General features: G+C 47.4%; 1 protein-coding gene across 6 annotated transcripts in view; it reads left to right on the top strand.

Annotated features, from left to right (window-relative positions):
* LOC129210009 (pinopsin-like) overlaps window positions 1–16,436 on the top strand; it is a 34,698-nt gene extending 18,262 nt beyond the window's left edge. Inside the window, exons 4-6 of one of the 6 annotated variants that reach the window (XR_008578285.1) lie at window positions 4,003–5,149; window positions 5,248–6,288; window positions 16,093–16,167. Coding sequence is in view for 4 of the 6 variants with exons in the window: in XM_054835414.1 (XP_054691389.1) it covers window positions 4,003–4,293 (291 nt within the window). In the remaining 2 variants the exon portion in view is untranslated. Of the gene's footprint in view, window positions 1–1,733; window positions 3,401–4,002; window positions 6,968–16,092 lie in introns of those variants that run through there. The other 5 variants (XR_008578284.1, XM_054835416.1, XM_054835414.1 and 2 more) reach the window with 5 other exon arrangements.
* Window positions 16,437–18,193: the final 1,757 nt, after the last annotated feature.

Raw genomic sequence — 18,193 nt, 5'->3', positions numbered from 1 at the left:
AGGAGAAATCAACGTTCTGGCAAGCGAGAAGGCATCAGATACCGTCTGAAGTTGATTCAGATACGTGAAGTCTTGTAAGGACACGAGCCTTCACTACCCTACGCCATGCCCTGGCACAGCGCATTGCCCACAGTAACTCCTCTTCTTCGCAACATCAACTTTCTCTTCCCTGATTTTACTCTTTTAATCCCCCCTCAACTCCTCCGGTCGCTCTTCTGTCCTACTCCGCCCCTCCTAACAGCTGGTGGGAGCCATGACCGGCGAGGATCTGTCTGGAGATGCTGCTGGAGGAGTGCTGCACTGCGCTGAGCCTTGCTCCCACGTCCCGGAGCAGCACCAGCCAGCTCCAAGCGTATAAACCGCAGCAGCGTGACCAGCTGATCTGGCACCCGGGGGCGAGATGGAAGCCCCGAGGTAGCTGCAGTAGCTGGTGACTGCCGCCGCAGCCCAAATCCCAGCGCCAAGACGCGAGGCCTGGCTGACTCGCCGCTCACCAGCGCGCTCTGCGCCTGAGAGCGTCTCCACCCTGCAACGGCACCCGTGCATCGCTTCAAACACGAGCAACCCCAGTTAAATCGGGAGAGGCGGTTTATAAATCACAGGCTAGTCTTAACGTGTTCATGGGCCGGAAGGATCACTACGGAACAATGCAGTTCTGCGGAGGAGTTACCTTTTTACAGATGCTTTCTTAATCCTTTTACTAAATAGGGTGCTTTGAGGCAGGAGGCAGACACAAATTAAACTGGGTTTATCCACGCCAAACGCATCCCTTAAGATCACCATAAACTTTTACTACTAGGGTTATGTATGTGCTTTGTGGGGGGGGTAGGTTTGGGGGGGGGGGTGTTGTTTGGGTTTTTTTTAAATGCCACTTGGTTTTCATTGCTCAGTTAGTATTTTAGCAGTGATCAGCATTCAGGTTTTTATATTCAGACCACCAAGAAGTCAATACTCTGAGTTTCACTATGCTTGAGAGAAGACAGTAGAAGCGCCTCAGATGAGAAAATGCTGACGCAGGTTGTTTCAATGTTTCACACACACGTGTGAAATCCTCCGTGTTAAACACCTGAGCCTCTCTGCTAACGTGACAGCTTTGCTCCCCGGACGGAGCAGCGCCCAGGGACAGCTCGCAGGTGCGGTGTTAGATCCTTCGTGCTTACTCTGCTGTTTCTTCCCGGTTCTCCCACCTCTGTCCAGCTGCCTCTCTTCATCAGACTCATCCAGAAGAGTGGCACTGCTAATTCCTCTGTTAGAGCTGGCTCCGAAACTGGTTCAAAAGTGAGCTGTGTGCCGAGAAGAGGGACGGACAAAGCAGGATGAAGTGAGATTTATTCCTTAGCAAGCCATGCAAAAAAACCCAAACAACCCAAAACCAAAAAACAAACCAAGCCCAAACCACACAAGATAATCAAATTAACCCGTGTTGTCTCAGGCTGTATTTCAGCACGACGACCCAGCGCTCCCCCCACATTTCCTCTGCCGCCCTCTCCATCACATCCACGTTCTCACACAGCCTGCTCTTCCCGTCTAACGCTGCAGGTTAATATTTTTCGCATCTCTAAATTAAACTCCACAGCCACGGTCACAAGAGGAACTCCCAGGAACTACTGTACTTTGTTCACGTGGCACTCAAAGTGCTGGTGTTTATTTATATGTAAATTTTAGATGTCTGACCTTTGGGGCTGCTGGAGCATCTAACTGGTCACAGAAGTTTTATTCCTGTTTCGAGCCAGGTGTTTTCTTGACCCCTGAGTAACTGTCGGCTGCCCCTGGGATAGCGGCGAGCTGTGCCGCGGAGCACCAGAGCACAGACTAGCTGGGAGGCAGCCCAGCTCTCCGCAAGGAACCTCCGTCTGCCGGCAGCAATCCAGCACCCACGGAGTTCCAGCCCGCCCGGTCCCGGGAGAACTGCACCAGAATCCCCCCCTCGCCCTTGCGCCCAGCCCGGCGTGGTTTTCTCCGGCAGCGTCCCTGTTGCGCGTTTGATTTGCAAAATATTGACGGGGCAATTTTGCAAACTCAAGGCTGCGAAGGGACAGGGAGAAGCGCTGCACCCATGGCTGCACCTACCCTCCTGGGGGCTGGGGGGGGGGCAAACGGGTGCCAGACAGATTTACAGTGCAAACAGGAGGTGCTGGTCATCCAGACAGCATTGGGAACGCTGTCTGTGTCGAAGATGGTTATGGAAATCTACCTATAGGGGATATCTCATCAACTGATGCAGCTGTCATTGCCCTGTAATTTCATGGTATTTCTAAAACCATTCTACATCCAGGCTTCCCCCCCGCCCCCGGCTTTGGTAAACGATCAGAAATCTCTGATAGGGCTGGATAAAAAAATCAGAGAACAGGCCGGATAAAATAACATTTGCATCGAGTGAGCGCCTCCAGGCAAGGGCTGGGTGAAGGTCAGACAGATAAAAGAGACTCCGACACTGTAACAGAAATTCCCTGAGGGTTCAGCAGCTACACAAAGAGCTTCACCCACCCTCGTGAACTTGACCACGAGGGGAGAGGGGGGAGGCAAAACCCAGAAAAATAGAAATTTACAATAAATAAAATAGATATAGGCATTATATATAATATAATGAAATAAAAATGATTAATTCTTTGTACAAAGAAAGTCCATAATTCCTGTGAAATTTCAGTTTCTCATTAAAAAAAAGGGAATTGCAGCTGATGCAAAAATTGTGTGAAACTTCTCAAAAGCCATTTTCCCTAGCAAGCAATTCTGCCAACAAAAAGCCGCATGATTTCTCCCTTGGCCGTCAATAGCGAGAGTTGTCTGAGCTTGTTGCTATCAGCCGTGTTGTACAGAGACTTATTATTAAAGCTGGTTTGGACTCTCTTGACGCTAGAGAGATCGGCTATCGGTCTTTGACTGTGCAGTTGTAGGGAGGCCACAGAGACAATCCCTAAGATCTAAACCTGGTATTTCTTCTGCTGCAGGCAGTTTCCTCAGCTTCACGCAACAGCCTCCCTCCGCTCTCAGATGCGCCGTGTGCTTTGCCATGCAACTGAAAACAATCCCTTGAATAACGGATGTGGAACCGACCCCCATCTGAGAGCTTAAACCAAGCACATTACACAGCTTTTCTTCTTTTCCCCAGTCGAATGCAAATCAAACCAGCCAACATCGCTTTCGTTGGCGATTCAATCAGCTCAATCCCTACCGTGCTTCTAGTAAGGGGACGTACGGCTAGCTGGACTGCAGGCTAGCATGAGCCATCTCTCAGGGCTCCCCAAAATCTCTGCGCCACGGCAGACCGACGGCGATTCCATCCAAGCCCGCAGCCGGCTCAGTCAGGTACCAGGCTCCTACAAACCCGAAAAGAAGCTGAAAAGCATTTAGTCCTTTCTGTTCTCTGTACTGCTATATAGTCAGTAATACTGGGGCTAAATAAAACCACGGGATCGCTGCTACAGGCCGGTCTGAAAATTTCGTTTCTGGCTCTCTTCCCTCCCTACTGCTTTTTAATCAAGGGATAACGAAAACATGAATTGATCTAAAATATAAATTTAAAAACCCAGCTGCCCCCAAATAAACGCAGCACCCAATCCGCAAGCAAGCACAACGCCCCGTCTGGATTTTAACACTTCGCCTGTCCCCTGTAGAGCTGAAATATTGCAGCGGCGCTAACATTGCCTTGATCATGAAACGCGGGCCAAAATGACTTCTTTTGTTTTCCTTGGGTTCGTTGTTCTTTCATCGATGTGCCCGGATGAAGGAAAAAGGCAGGGACCTCTTTCCTGTTCCCTGGGACCCCGTCCCACCTCACCTTAGAGAGACCTGGGCCTCGGCACGACCGCCCACCTAGCACACGGGCCTGTTTTGTTCTACAAAACAATTCCATTTCTAATACAAAATATTATTACTTTTTTTTTTTCATGACCATTCCAGGAACATAAATGAATATAAAGACCATAAGATGAAGCCTGTCTTATAAAAAGCGAAATGAATAAAATTCCTGCTAACTTGCTGTTCTCTACATGTGTGCAATAGTTTTACAGGTGCTTTTTGGCACTTCTGAGATGCAACAAAGCCACCGTGAACTCCAGCAACAAGTCCAGGTCCTGCTGCATGCTGTGGCGGGCGCAGGGTGACACCGGCCCTGCAGCCGAGAGCCTGGACCCCCCCGGGAACCCGCACCCGCCTCCGGAAGAGGCCCCAACAGCTACAAAAATCTGTGCTGGTGGCTCCCTACTGCGCCTGACCCAGGCTGCCGGGCCAACGCCACCGGCTGCCGCCGTGTTTGGGGAGTTTGAGTCCAAACGGGAGAGTTTTGCCAAATAACCTCATTTTGTGGCTTTGTTTCTAATGCAAGCTCGCCTGGTTGCTTCCTCAGGGGTTGGTTTCACCAATAAGACGTTTTCCAGTTTCTCAAAGAACTTCCCTAATCAAACGCTGGGAGTTTTGGAAGAAAACAAAATAAAAAACATGGATGCTTCTAGAAAACGGTTTTTAAAAAAAAACCCCAAACCCACGTGTTCTAAAGACTTTCTGCCAAAACCCACCCAACCAAAGAAGCCCAAACCCAACAACGAAAGAGAGATGCGGGGCCCCTTGCTGCAGAATAGCTCCAGGAAACCATCTGCGTGTGAGGGGGGAAGCAAACACGTTGTTCTCCAGGAGGGAAACTATCAGCTTGCAGACGGGGTCTCTCTGGTTTGGATTACACTGTACCTGCAAAGTCTCACTTCACTTTTCAGTACAAACCTGAAGAGATTACGAAGAACTGCCGTTACGACGGAAAGCTCTACTGAAATTAAAAGTGCATATCTTGGATATGTTTCAAAGTACAGAAATTGCAGCCGAAGCTTGAGAAGCCAAGTATTTTAGGGAAAATTTTTTTGTTTTCATTATTAGCCTAGAAAGTCATTGCACCGACGAATACTTTCCCCATAACACCCAGCAAACAACCAACTCCGAATACTCAGCACTGAGCTGGGTAAAGCCCTCACCTCTGGAAATCTGCCACTTTGTGAGCGTCAAGACACAAGCGAGAGCGATTCCAGCTCTTTCTGAGAGGTGTGGTTATCCGAGTATTCGTGGAACCTGAAGGGCCAGGCCAGGCAGCGGGGGCTGTGAGCGGCGCGGCTGCGTTTGTTTACGCCAGGTGAAACCCTGTGGCACGGAGCAGCAGCAGCAGGTACGCTGTATTCTCACCCAGAACAGCCCCAGTGACCCCACCAGGAAAGCTGGTTGGGGACTTTTTTAATTTTTTTTTTTTTTTTTTTTTTTTTACAGGATCTTCCTCCTGGACCATCTTTGGGAATCGAGGTGGCAGATGGTATCGTCTACAAACAGAAAGGTGTTGGAAAGCCTCACAAGTACAGCTGGAGGAAGAATTAAGAACAAACGAACACGGAACAACCTTCTCCCTCATTAACGCTGAGCGCTGTCCCAATATTTTGACATATTTTTGTCATCCCAAATGGGAAGGAAAACATGAAATAGCAACAGTCTGTGCAGAATTACTTTTCAAATCCCACCGAACTAGAGGGAAATGCCATCTTTCACATGAGCTTCACACTGAAGTACGTCCACGCCACTGCCAAGGCAGCTATCAGAACCTGCTATCGCATTAGCCAGAACCGGGAAACGTGGCGGTGTGGGGGAATGGGTAACGTGGGACAAAAAGCTAATTGGATTTTTTTGATCACTGCTTGAGTTGGATCCCTTTCAAATTGCCCAGGTTAGATCTTTCCCTATAAATATGTACATATAGCACATTCAGGAGCAAGCAAACTGCTAAGGAGTTCAGCACAGTCACCGCTTGCAGCTGCCCGGGAGAGAGGATGCTCTATTTGCCTGTAGTTCTTTCCTGGAAGTAAAAATACCTAGCCCTAGACCCGACCATCAGAAACTTTAAAACTGAGTACTGCATCTAAGGGAGAGCAGCAGTGAGAAGGAACTGCCACAAAACCTCTCAGGCTGATTCCCCCATGCAGGACGTCTCCAAACCGCCCAGACCAGGCACGGTTTCTGCCGCGAGCCCCTGCACCGCCGCTTCCCCCGCTGAGCCTGCCAAACGCGCTCGGATCCGTCAAAAGTCCTGCTCAAGATTCCTGCTCAAAAGGTCTTAAACCTGCAGTTTTGCCACCGAACACGGAAGCCCTTCGCGCGCGCTCTCGGAGGCGGAGGGCGTTCGCCGGCAGCAGGGCTGGCGCAGCACAGCGTGCCGCATCCTTCAGATGGGCTTCCATCTCCACGTCCTCGCCCCCACAGAGCACGCTGCACATCGCTCTGACAGTCCCTGTTGCAGGGAGAAATTTTTGATTTTTGCAGGTGATTGTAAGCTGTCTTCTCCTTCCAGGGATGGGGGTTTATTTTTTTCCTTGCAATGTTACCAAAAGCCTTCTCATACTCATGCATTACTGCACAACCTATTTCTTTTTTTTTTTTTTTCTTTCCTAAGCCACAATTGTAGTATTAACCTAAATAACACCAAATACTTCAAGTACAGAAGCTGAACCCATGAAGTGAGGCTTTTGCTGACGTTACATTAGCGGGTGAAATCAAAGCAACGGATGCACCTATTGCTAACGAATACACATCAATTACTTATTCCCAAGCACACATCTCTAAAGGGTGCTTTGTTATTTTCAGATTACAAAGCACACCAGGAATTTTTCAGTTCATCTTTTCTGCTCCTTGATACTGTCTCTAGGTGGATTATTAAATTTCAATATGTATTTCTACATTAATTTTGTAACTATGTGACTGGTGATTTTAGTATATGCAAGAATCTGCTGTGTCTTAAAGTATACCGATTTGGCTTTGAGGTGTTAAATAGTTTGTGGCTTGTGTCTTCAACACAAATTGTTAGTTTCTGTTCCGTTGACGCCGTCACCTGTGGCAAACACCGCCCGTAACTCTGCTCCAGCAAGCGGCAGGTAACTGCGCCAATGCTGGGTGCAAACACGCAGGGCATTGTAACCACGAATAAAAATACTCTCGTGCTGTACCTTGCTAGCCTCGTTTCTTACGTGCAAGCAGAACAGCTCGGTCTCTCCGTGCTCTCATGGGTAAGCCGTTTTGACAGAGGACTTGAGGCTGAGTTTTGCAGCAGCAACAGCAGTGGGAAATCGTAGGTTGAGAAATCGGATCGCCACAACTCAGCATACTCCACAAAAAAATATCTGTGAAATGTTACAGCCCCAAAAGGTTTCTAATCCTTCCTAAGCATTTGGGAGACTTCGGCTTTCTTCCCAGGCAAAGAGTCTGGCAAAGCTTAGGCAAAACCAAACTAGCAGCAGTCCTTTGGGGGAAGGATGAGGGCCCGCAGGAGACGCGCAGAGGTAACTCGAGGAAACTCGCGGTTTCACTGGTCGCGTACAAGAGGGGACAGCCAGCATTCACGCCGGAGTTATTCTGCAGGGTTTGCGGCAATAAGCAGCAGGAGAGTTTTCGTCAGTGCAGGACCCAGACAGGACGGCACCCAGAAAGGCAGGGAGCTGAGGGACAAGTTATTTTTCCATAGCTCGGTCCCAGGGGACAACTGTATTTAGCATGATCAACATTTACTTCAGTTGCTGTAGTGACTGATTTTATTTGTCTTCTGCACGGGATGTATGGCTATTTTCTCCTACAGGCCCCAGAGACCATGACCCAAAAAGAGCAGCGCTCTTTGGTCACCCAGCTGGCAACTGAAATAACACCCACCCCCGAGGAAATGTTTCTAAGTTCACATGAGGGTTTAATGCAAGTTAAGCAATCTGCTTTTAAAAAGTTAATTCAGATCAACTGTCCTGAATATCCTCACGTAGCCAAAAGTCCTCCAAAGAGCAAACACTGGATTGTCAACCGAGTCAGTCCCTACCCTGCTAACGCCTGAGCATCCCCTTGTTAATCTGCAAAATGCACCACAGGCCTGGACATGTCCAGGGCCATCGAAGGCATCCATCATGGGCCTCCGCTCTCGCCAGCTCTTTCCCATGCCTCCCGTGAGCTGAACGCCGCTGTGTTTATTTGGTTTTGTTATTTGAGAGAAGGTGCAGGGCAGCACCCACAAGGTGCCTGGAAGCGGGACCGCCGTGAGCGGGGCGGGCTGGGCTGAGCGGGGCAGCGCTCGCCCCCGCAGCTCTGCACCGGCTTGGGTACCACGTTACCCCAGCCCACCGCCGCACCCCAGACACACCGATACCGACACCACCGCACGGGTGCGAAGAGAGCCCCTGCCATTGGGCTGGCCTCCCCCAGCCGCTAGAGATGCTCCAGACCTCAAAAGCCTCAATGAGGTACCACCACGCTTTTGTTGATGGCTTCTGTACAAGACAGCTTGACCCAGCTGCACACCTACAGTACCCCAAGCCACAGCTATAATCAACGTTGAAAACGAAGCCAAAGATCTCAAAGGATGCCTGTTGCCATGTCCTAATGGCAGCGCATTTGCCACGTCACATTTGATGCCGCTAAAAGATGAGACTTTTCACTGCTTTCAGTCCCACAGCAGCCAGCGTGGCACACGGTAACCATGTTTTCATCAAATAAATCAAAGCCTAATGCTCCTGCCTAATGAGCCCTCAGAAAATACCTCCCAGGTAGGAGATTTGAAAGCCTGGAGCACTTTTGAAGGCAAAGATGTTCAAAAAAGCTCCACTGGTGAGGGTTCATTCAAGAGTCACACTTATGATGTAAATGTAGTAAAAATGCACTAAGTGCCAGCCACAAACAGTTCTAGCAGCAGTCGCCGTGATCCAAGAAGAAAAACATCCCGTCAAAGGAGACGCGACAGGAACGAATACAGAAGATCTTACTTCACTCGCTCTAAATGATCAGCTGGCGCAGTTACACAGCCCAAACTGGATGAACGATGGAGCAAGTATTTCAGTATCTATTAAAAGAAAGATGTAAAATAAAACATAGAAGAGGACTGAAGTCAAAGTGCACACAATCCCGCTTCATCATAAGAACTGGAAATAGATTTATGCAAGCATTATATGACCAATTACCTGCCTTTGCTTTGGTAATTCATTCACATGAAACAAGAGTGACTCCCACACAGAGGCTAAAGATCCTATCTTGCACATCTACATAACCCAGATCCCTTCGGTAACTTGAATTATTCCTGCCTAAGGCCTTCTATAATGACCTTAGAGACAGGACCGCCTGTTTCTTTACATTTATTTCTGCCCGTCGATGTTTATCCTCGCCATGCAGAGGTACAAAACCTCTGCGTGTGCACTACCAAGCAGAAGAGGGATTTAACTCTCACACTTAAGCTCCCAAACCTCAGATCCAGCCATGCTCCAAGTTTTTCAGCATAACAGAAACCAAGGAGGAAATAATTGCGTACCGAGTAAGTCAGGTATGAAAACTGACTTCTTCAAAATGAGTTGTGCTTGGTCTGTGAGGATGTTATGTGGCCTCCTCCTAACTTTTTAGGAGCATGTCATCTGGAGAAGATCTTCACTCAGGAAGTAACCCAACAGCCTGGTTTTCAAAAGGTACAGGATTTGGGGCACTGGAATTTCTCGGTATCTCTGACTCCAGTCCCACATACCTACATAGCTTCACTTGAAGGCTTTTGAGTAGTTCCCTCAGCACCAGTATCGTCAGTCCGAGTTACGGTCTGTGCAGGATCCAGCCTACTCCGTGAGCCGTACGTTTGAGCGCAAAAAATGGAAGACTTGGGTTTCTGGCCAGCCTCCTCGGGTGAAGTTCTCAGGCCTGCTCTACAGAAGTCATCCCTCTGGACCTTTGAAAAGCCAACCAGTCTATAAATAGTCCATGAGAAACATTTTACAGTTTAAAATTAGCATGAAAGGCACTGAGATCTCAAATATATCAGCGGGAAGTTTCACAATCTTTTTCCGTGGTTAGACCTGTAACAACCTCTCCACAGCCGCTCCCCACAGAGCCCTTCCATCAGGTGGGGGTCTCCACTCCCGGCAGCGCCCTGCCGTAGCACAGACACCAACAGAACTCTGCTTGGGCTAAAACAAGATGCCCAACTCAATTGCAGATACGATGTGTCAAGGTCCACGCGCGTGATATAAGGAATGGTGGGTTCTCTCTAGTCACATCAGAGTCTCCCATTGCAAAAAACCCAACATCAGTCGTGGGTTTTACACTGAAATGGCTATCTTACAACTGAAATACAAATGAGAGAGAGGAAAACAGCAAAGAAAAAGCCAAGATAACTCACTTATAAATTTGGTAAATAACAAAAAAAATATTTCCTCTCGATCCAAAAGTAGAAAACGTCTCGTAACCACAGGTTTATTTTTAGTATAAATAAAGATGAGAGGTTTAGGGTTTGTTTTTTTTTTTTTCAAAATTGAGGTCTGAGTTATTCCTCCCAATAGGATGCTCATGTCTTATAAGAAGCTTTTATGACTTCCTATATAAGCCCATTTGTTCCCGAGCTGGTAAAATCACCCCCGGTGCTATCTAACTCTTTGGGGCTGCTGTTAAAGCTGTGTCCAAACACCCCAGCAGGCAGTTAGGAGGCAGTTTTATGAGACACTGAACTGCTGCAAACTCTTACAGCAGGATTTCAGACACCCATGAAAACCTATCCCAGGCTCGAAAGTAGGAAAAAAAATATTAAATCTCAGAGCATTTCTCCTTACGCGATCTTTGAGAGCAAGGGCTTAGCTGTTTGCAACGCCTCCGAATAAGCTGTCCTTGAGGGAAAACCAGTGGTGGCTGTAGGTGACTGTCTATGAACTACCAACAAAAGCACTGAATAAAAAAGTGTCAGGCAGGTTAAATGTAATCAACACTTACCTGGAGCTTGGTGACAATACAGTGATGTCTGCTGAAGGACTCAATTTTCTCTACCCTTGTTAACCACCTCAGGAATAACTGAAACAGAACTAGCACTCTGCTGCTACTAGAGAAGCTCCCTGGATTTTAACAAGCATTTGATTAACCAATCTAACAAAAACAGTTGCTTTCCTTCAACCCTTGAAGAACCACTCTCTTTATAAATAAGTGGAACTACGGTGTTAAAGCAATCACAAGCCAAAGCCACTCTGCTTGCCAGAGTCAACTGTGCTAAACTCAGACAAGATCTGCTTAACCCAACCGTGGGAACACATGCAGTTCTAAATACCAGAATAAGCCCATAAGGTTAATACTACATAACATCTTAACGGCAAACATAGCCTCATCTGATCCACGCTTGCTGAAGCAGAAAATAGGAAGCACTTGTTTCTTGAGGCTTATCCTAAAAGTTACTGTTGGGTTTAGGCTTTGAACATGAAAGGAAGATGCCCACGGGACTGCCCCACACTTGCCTGGTTTCCAGAGAGCCCCCACTCATTCCGAATGGAGTTGGGACTTCTCCACCGAACGAGCTCAGATTTGGTCTTCGGTACGGTATTCAAAGCCCTGCGCTTGACTTGCCATATTCCTCAAGAGCAGCAAGGCACTCAGTAGCGCTGCTTTTGTCTGGAGGCAGACCGCTCTTACAACTCCAGAAAAAGGCAGGAGAAACCCCCTATAGCGAGCCATCACCACATAAGATACCCTTACAGGAAGTTTCTTCTTCATTCCTGTTTACCAGGCATTGCTGTTACCCCTGAAGCAAAAGGGAATAAAAAGGTTTGGAATAAAATTATTCAAGTCTTAATATATTCTTGCTAGCCACATAATTTTCCACCCCTTCTTTCGGTGCAGCTAATTTTTAGTGGAAAAGTCGTTCTGTTTGATCGAGTTGAAGTCCGTCATCTCTCACTGTACTTAGTGAAAGTCGTGCTTCTTTTACTGCAAAGCATGAAGAATGAGGGCAGTCGTGCCCACATTAGCCTTCTCATCATCGCTGGCTAATTAGCTGGTTATTCTATTGAATGTACATAAGACACATCTCAAAAGAGTATCGTAAAATATACAAGGGAAAATATAAGAATGTTTGAGAGTATGCAGTTAGGAGGACTAACAGTCCAAGATTTCTTTATTATCAGAATTATCTAGTATAGCACAGTACTTTATCATAAAGTCATTTCACTTTGAAAAAAAGTGTAGAAGATGATAGAATAAAAATGTTTCCGTAACAAAGGAGGATTGATTAATCAAAGCAGCAGTAAGAGCTCCAGTCAATCTTATTTCTACATATTGTTTTTTAATATAATTTGCCTAAGTAGATGAAGTTTGTTGTGGGTTTTTTTTTTAAATAGATCAGTCTTTTTTTTTTTTCCCCCATTACAAGAAAAAAAAAAAAAACCAAAACACCACACTAGTAAATCAATGAGAATGAGCTCTATAAGACAGGCTTTTCAGTGCCAAAATATCTGTAGCCGAGTCTGTAACTGCTAATGAAACCAGGAGCGCTGGCTCCTGCTTTGGTGTCGTGACCCAGCTCAGCAACACCAGTGATTCACTGCTCCTGGAGAGGGACACTTGCCCCTCACTCCATCGCTGGCCGAGACCCGCGCAGCGGTACCGTGCCGCATGCAGCTGCCCCGTGCAGACATCTCCATCAAGGCTGCTCATCCCTGTACACATTTCTGAGCCCCTCGCAGCGGGAAATGCCTCCGTCTACTGACCTTTCCATCTGACATCAGGAGAGGTTTACCCCCACGCCGCATCAGAAAGTTGCTCATTAACCTAAAAGGTCGTAGACATGTCTGACAAACAGGGATCTGCGTTTCCCAGAATAGAGTGGGGATGTTTATTTTAGTTGTACTTCTCCGAATTCGCTTTCGGATAAGAATGAAGTAATTAAGACATGGGGGACAGAGGAAATCCATCTAGACCTGCTAGAACAGATCAGAAAAGGGAAGCAGTCACAGAAACGAGCACGCTCTGCAAGCCTGAGCTTCTCCTGGATGGCTGCAGCCCGACGAAGGGACCCAAACCCATCCGTTAGGGGTTGAGGTCTGACCCCTCTGTCAAGGCAGAGGTTTATTTACAGAGTACCTGAGACCCAGCCAAGCAACGCTACAGCTTCCTGAACAACGAGCTTTGAACGAGCAGATCCCCAGGTCAGCCATCAGTTCCGTCTTCGGGCAACGCGCAGCCACGCTATGGGAGCATCCTCGCCGCAGCGCAGGTGACCCCAAAGGGGTTTTAGCTTATGCCTTTTCACTGACAACCCCGACTGCGCGGCAGGTTCACGGGCCGATGCCCTTAAGATATCAACTTACTGACTCATGAGATTTCTCTGCGCTGGCAGACAACGCCAAAGCAAATGCCATTTCCCCGTGTTTCAGGAATGTGATTTCCCCACAGGCTTTTTCAGGTCAACCGAATCCGTGGCTCCAGCAGGTATTCATGCCAGTCAGCCCACGGTTTGGGCTACAGGCACTGCAGATTTCATCGCACTGAAAACAACTAAAGCTTTTTAGCCTTCACTTTCCCCACCCGTATCTTTTAAGAGTATTTCTAACAGCATTTTCTTTTTTCGAATAACAAACGGATAAATATTTGCATTTTTCCATAGCCAGGAAAGAGCGATCTCAAGCTACCCCGGTGACATGCCATTTCTTTGGCAAGTTTGCGGTCGATCTGTAAATCGGAGCACCGGACATCTTCGGCAATCCGTATCTTCTCCTGAATAAGTTGGCAGGGAGAAAGCCAAGGCCAATTTGAAAGCTGGTGTCCCAAGAGTCAGGAGGGAAGGCGGGGGGGTGAAGAAACACCCCAAACCCCTGGGGGTTTGTCCCACTCGCACACTGCAAAGCTCAGTCCTCGCACTTCCAGCGCTTGCTTTCCCAGCGCGTTTCAGTAACTATACCTCTCACCAAGCTGTACTCCAAAGATACACCATGGACATGATACTTCTTCCCTTCAGCAAATTTCAGTCCGAGACTGGTGTGTTTCTCGTTAGTGCTCATAGCAGCAAAGAGCAATACTGGATAAATTAATTTGTAATTGGGAAAGTGACTCGGAGACGAGCAGGGTCCTGAGGGGATAGATATTAATAACTTTGGCTTCCAGGAGGAAAGTATGTTAGAAAATTTTAATTAGAAAAAAAATGTGCAAGACAGGGAGAGCCACGTGCACGTATTTAAATGGCTGAGATGAATACTAAAATGGTGTCATTTTCTCCCCATTTCTTAAAAACAGACAGGAACAAGAGACTCCTGACGTTGTACAACATTATGCCTCCCATATGCTTGTAGCAAGGAAAAGGGAAACCCCAAACTAGTACAATTGCCATTCTGAGCTGATGCTAAATTACTGCAGAAGAGAAAACCATCAGGCTCCAGGTTATTTCAGGGGTCTCAAAAAATTCAAGTGATTCTTCATTTTAAATGTATGATTCCTTAGGTTTGTAATAAGAAAGTTGCAATTCTGCAAGTTTTTATAACACATACCAAAGGCTGTTTTCATTTAAAAATATATTTTTAAATACTATTTTTCCTCTGTGGGAAATATCTACTTGCGGTTGGGGAGGGAGCCTGTGGTTTTATCCCATTTGATATATTTAGACTTTTTTTTGAGCTCTTTTCTTCCAGCCAGATATCTAAAAGCATCAAATGACCAATCCTGAGAGAGAAACTGAGGAACAGCTGTGGTAACAGACATTAGAAAGGTAGTTTTAGACTACACTAGGGACTTTAATGACTTCAAAGACTACAAAACTAATCAGACAAGCCATCTTTGAAGCGGCGGTGAAAGCACCAGCCACCGTATGACAACCTGAAAGGACTGGAAGCATTGCCCTTGGGAACTCAATTAAGGCAGGCAAAATTCGTTCAGTAGCAGCTGAATGAAAGAAACTCATTTTCATCCACATGTCTTTAAGTGTGAAAATTCCCACTGATTCTATCTGCTCACATTTTAAGCGCCTGCAAACGTTTCCAGTACCCAAATTCCAACCTGTGCTCCACCCTCATAATGAAATATTGAATACAAGAAAAGCACCTGGAGACTTCCATCCTACCCCGAAAGACAAGAAAGGGAGGCTACGCGTTGCAAAAATAGAAATTCTTGTGCATTGACAACACACTACCATAAAATACAGAGAATCTCAGCCCATGACGGCCCTCCAGCTTGTGGATCTGCATGTGGCACGTAGGCACTTACCCATTACCAAGACAGATTAATGACCTTACCCAGACTTCAAAATTAAAATACAAATATACACCAGACTAACGAGCATCGCAAGTGTAATACAGAAGTGCAGTCTGGCCACATATCGCACTATTATGGGAAAATTTGGCTCTTCAGACCCCCAAAGTTATCCCCAGAGCCAGGAATGCCCCTCCCTGCCGTTCTTGCTTAAAACACTCCTGCTTCACTGTGCGTCTTTTTGCTGCTTCTCCTTGCGCAAGTGTCCGCGCGCGCGCACGTGTGCGCGTCTCTCTCGCGTGGCGCGAAAAGCCAGCGGAGTCCCAACAGTACAAGAGCAGACTTCTTAACCCACAGGGGACGTCACGAGTCTGGTTCAGCGAGAAGCAGCCCAGCACCCTGGCACCAAATCTCTCCTTGTGGGGCGGCGGGTCCTCGCATCACTTCCACAAGGGAAATTGCTCCAGTGTCTGCACCAGGCAAGGGCTTTTTTACAGCTTTGCAAATGGAAACACTTTCTGTAGCACTACAGGACTTCTGACGTGTGCCTGTGCATTTGCTCCAGTAAAAGGGCCTTAAATATTAATACTGCAGCAAAATCACGCTGACTTAGGACCCCCGTGACTGCCAGCCGGGACGCAGAGCGCCACGCTGTGAAATTGTATGTCGGGTACTTTGCCCATTAGACACACAGCTGATGAGATGCGGGGGTTTTTCTTTTCTGTTTGTTTTTTGAAGTACGCTTACAATTTCCTGAAACTTGTTTCACAGTTCTTCCCGTTCCCATCAAGTATGTAATTTCCCGGTTACGTTTCCCGATGCTTGTTAAGTTTTTTGTTACTGTTTGACAAACAAAGGAGTGCCAAGCGCTGCCCTCCGTACGCACCTTCCCCCTTCGAAGAAAGATCTGCTCGCAAGGGCTCTGCTCGTGGAAACTGCTGCGGTCGGCTCTGCCAGATCGCCGTCTTCATGCATCAAAGCAAAAGGCACGTTAGCAAATAAATACAGAGCAAATTTTTAACTTGAAGGAAGTTAAGCAAGCTGGTGGGGGGGGGGGGGGCTCTCCAGAGCACACGTGGAGCAAGCAAACTCTAAATTAAACACCTGATGGGTGTCTCTTGTGCACAGGGTCAGACCGACCTCAGCGCCTCCGTGCTTCCACCAGCATTGCGATTCTCAACCGTGTATTGAGAAGTCCCTGCGGTCTCAGCTCTCCGTGGAAGCAAAATAGAAAGTGTTTCTGGGTTTTGCTGATCCAGGAAAGAACTTTGAAATGCAACTTCATCACAACCGAAAACCTCAAGCAAGAAGGTACTCAGGCGTTCCCAGCTGCTCTGGGGAGTCTGGAGTGATTAAGCTAACGATGCAGTATGGGCTTTTGTAACAAAACACTTGGCGTAGACAGCTGTACTCACATCCATGTTGTTTCTACCAGAGATGCAAAAAAAAAATAAAATCTGCCTTCGCATTCAGCTTCCTGCTGCTGAAAGCAGCATGCGTATGCTCCTGCGTGTATTTGTGGTACACAACTGATACCTCTTTCTCTTGAAAATCCATTTACAGTCATATCCCTCTCCCCATCCTTTAAAGATCTTCTCGCTGCATTACCACCTCAGCTTCATCTGCGTCAGCAAACCATGAGGCTGACCTTGCCTGGACCCACTTTCAGAACTTTCCTGTATTCCTTGGTTTTCCTCTGAGCAGCTCCCTTGTGACCAGCCGCTCTCAGTTACAGCTGGGCACGGCAGGGAATTTAAGACCTCAGCTAACAGAGGGGCGTGCTGGCAAATTACACTTTATGAAAACAAAGCATGCCTTCAGGTGATGGTATCGGCTCAGCTGCTATTAATTTGCGTATCAGCTTTTCCAAAGATGCTTTACTGCTTATGCTGGAAGATTACGGAGTAAAGCATCCACATAATGCTGAGGCTATGGAAACGTCAAGCCCAGATCTACAGAAACCATCTGCTCACAACGCAGGATGAACAGCGAACGACGATGGGATTAGACCACTACGCACACACAGGTTTCATAAAGGCAAAACACACCCACGACCCGCATCGCCTCTTTCCAACTCCCCGGAGACCTTCCAGGGCAGGGAAAGGTGCGGCAGGGTGAAACACAGCCCCTCGGCGGTGCAGGGAACGCAAAACGCAGCACGGCCGTTCACACTCGTAGGGTGGCAGGGCTTGATCAGAAAAGGGGGGAGCAGGGGACAACGCAAGCTTTGTTTTAATATTAATAGCTATATAAGAGAACTGAAAATGAATTAACTTAAAGCTGTTTCCCGTATTGTCCATCTTACGGCAAATAGCAATGAAAATAGCTGATTTCTTGACGTACCACTTCCTCGTTCACACGTATCACCAAGGCTACTCATTTGCCTTTCTTTTTTTCCCCAACACAGTAAAAAAAAAAAAAAAGTACGTGCTCCGCCACATATAACAGTGCTGTATTATAGCACCATCATTAAGTTTCACTATTAAACAAAAGAGTAAAACTAAAACAATGAGTAAATGAGAACTGCACGGGTTTGGGCGCATACAGGCAGGAGGATGTCAGAAGGGACTTGCATGCAGAGCTGGATTAAACTTTCACCATGAAACCTGGGGCACCACACCTACCCCAGAGTCCAGCTTCCAGCTGCAGGTGTCCTTAGGTACCCCAGACCCACCCACACTCATTCTGCCCTCATTTGCTTTACACACCTTGAGATCTGAAGAGACCCTCCTTCCTTCCTTCCTTCCTTGTAGGACACAGCTAGGGAGGACATGGTGTGTTGGCTTGGCACTGAAGGCCTGTTTTCGAGTTTCATATTCATGAGAAGAGAGACCCAGAAGTTGGCATTGTTGTAATACGGGTTGCATGAAGCACCCACTCAGCCAACCCCACTCAGTGCCGGTGTCCCAGCAGAACTTGGGTAGGGTCAACGAGAAGACAATCCAGCAATGACTGTGTAGGTTTCATTTATGAATACATACCCATTTTGTGGCTTTTTGTTGGCATCCCTCACCAGTATCTGCAGTCAGATCACGACATGCAAAGCAACCGCTCCCAGCTACAGCTGTGTCACCTCCACTTGGCAGCAGAACCAAAATGATTCAGACAAAGAGGAACTGTTTCCACCCCCTGGGCCACAGGGACATCTCAGACCTGGACACAAGCTCAATACGGAAGCTCAGAGGCAATGGCTTGTCTCATGGGTGAGGTGAGCTCAAAGACAGCTCAA

Source organism: Grus americana, chromosome 9 (genome assembly GCF_028858705.1).
Source record: "Grus americana isolate bGruAme1 chromosome 9, bGruAme1.mat, whole genome shotgun sequence".
In the NCBI taxonomy this organism is placed as follows: domain Eukaryota; kingdom Metazoa; phylum Chordata; class Aves; order Gruiformes; family Gruidae; genus Grus; species Grus americana.
The sequence above is the reverse complement of the archived record's forward strand: the minus strand, read 5'-3'. Positions and strand labels throughout refer to the sequence as shown.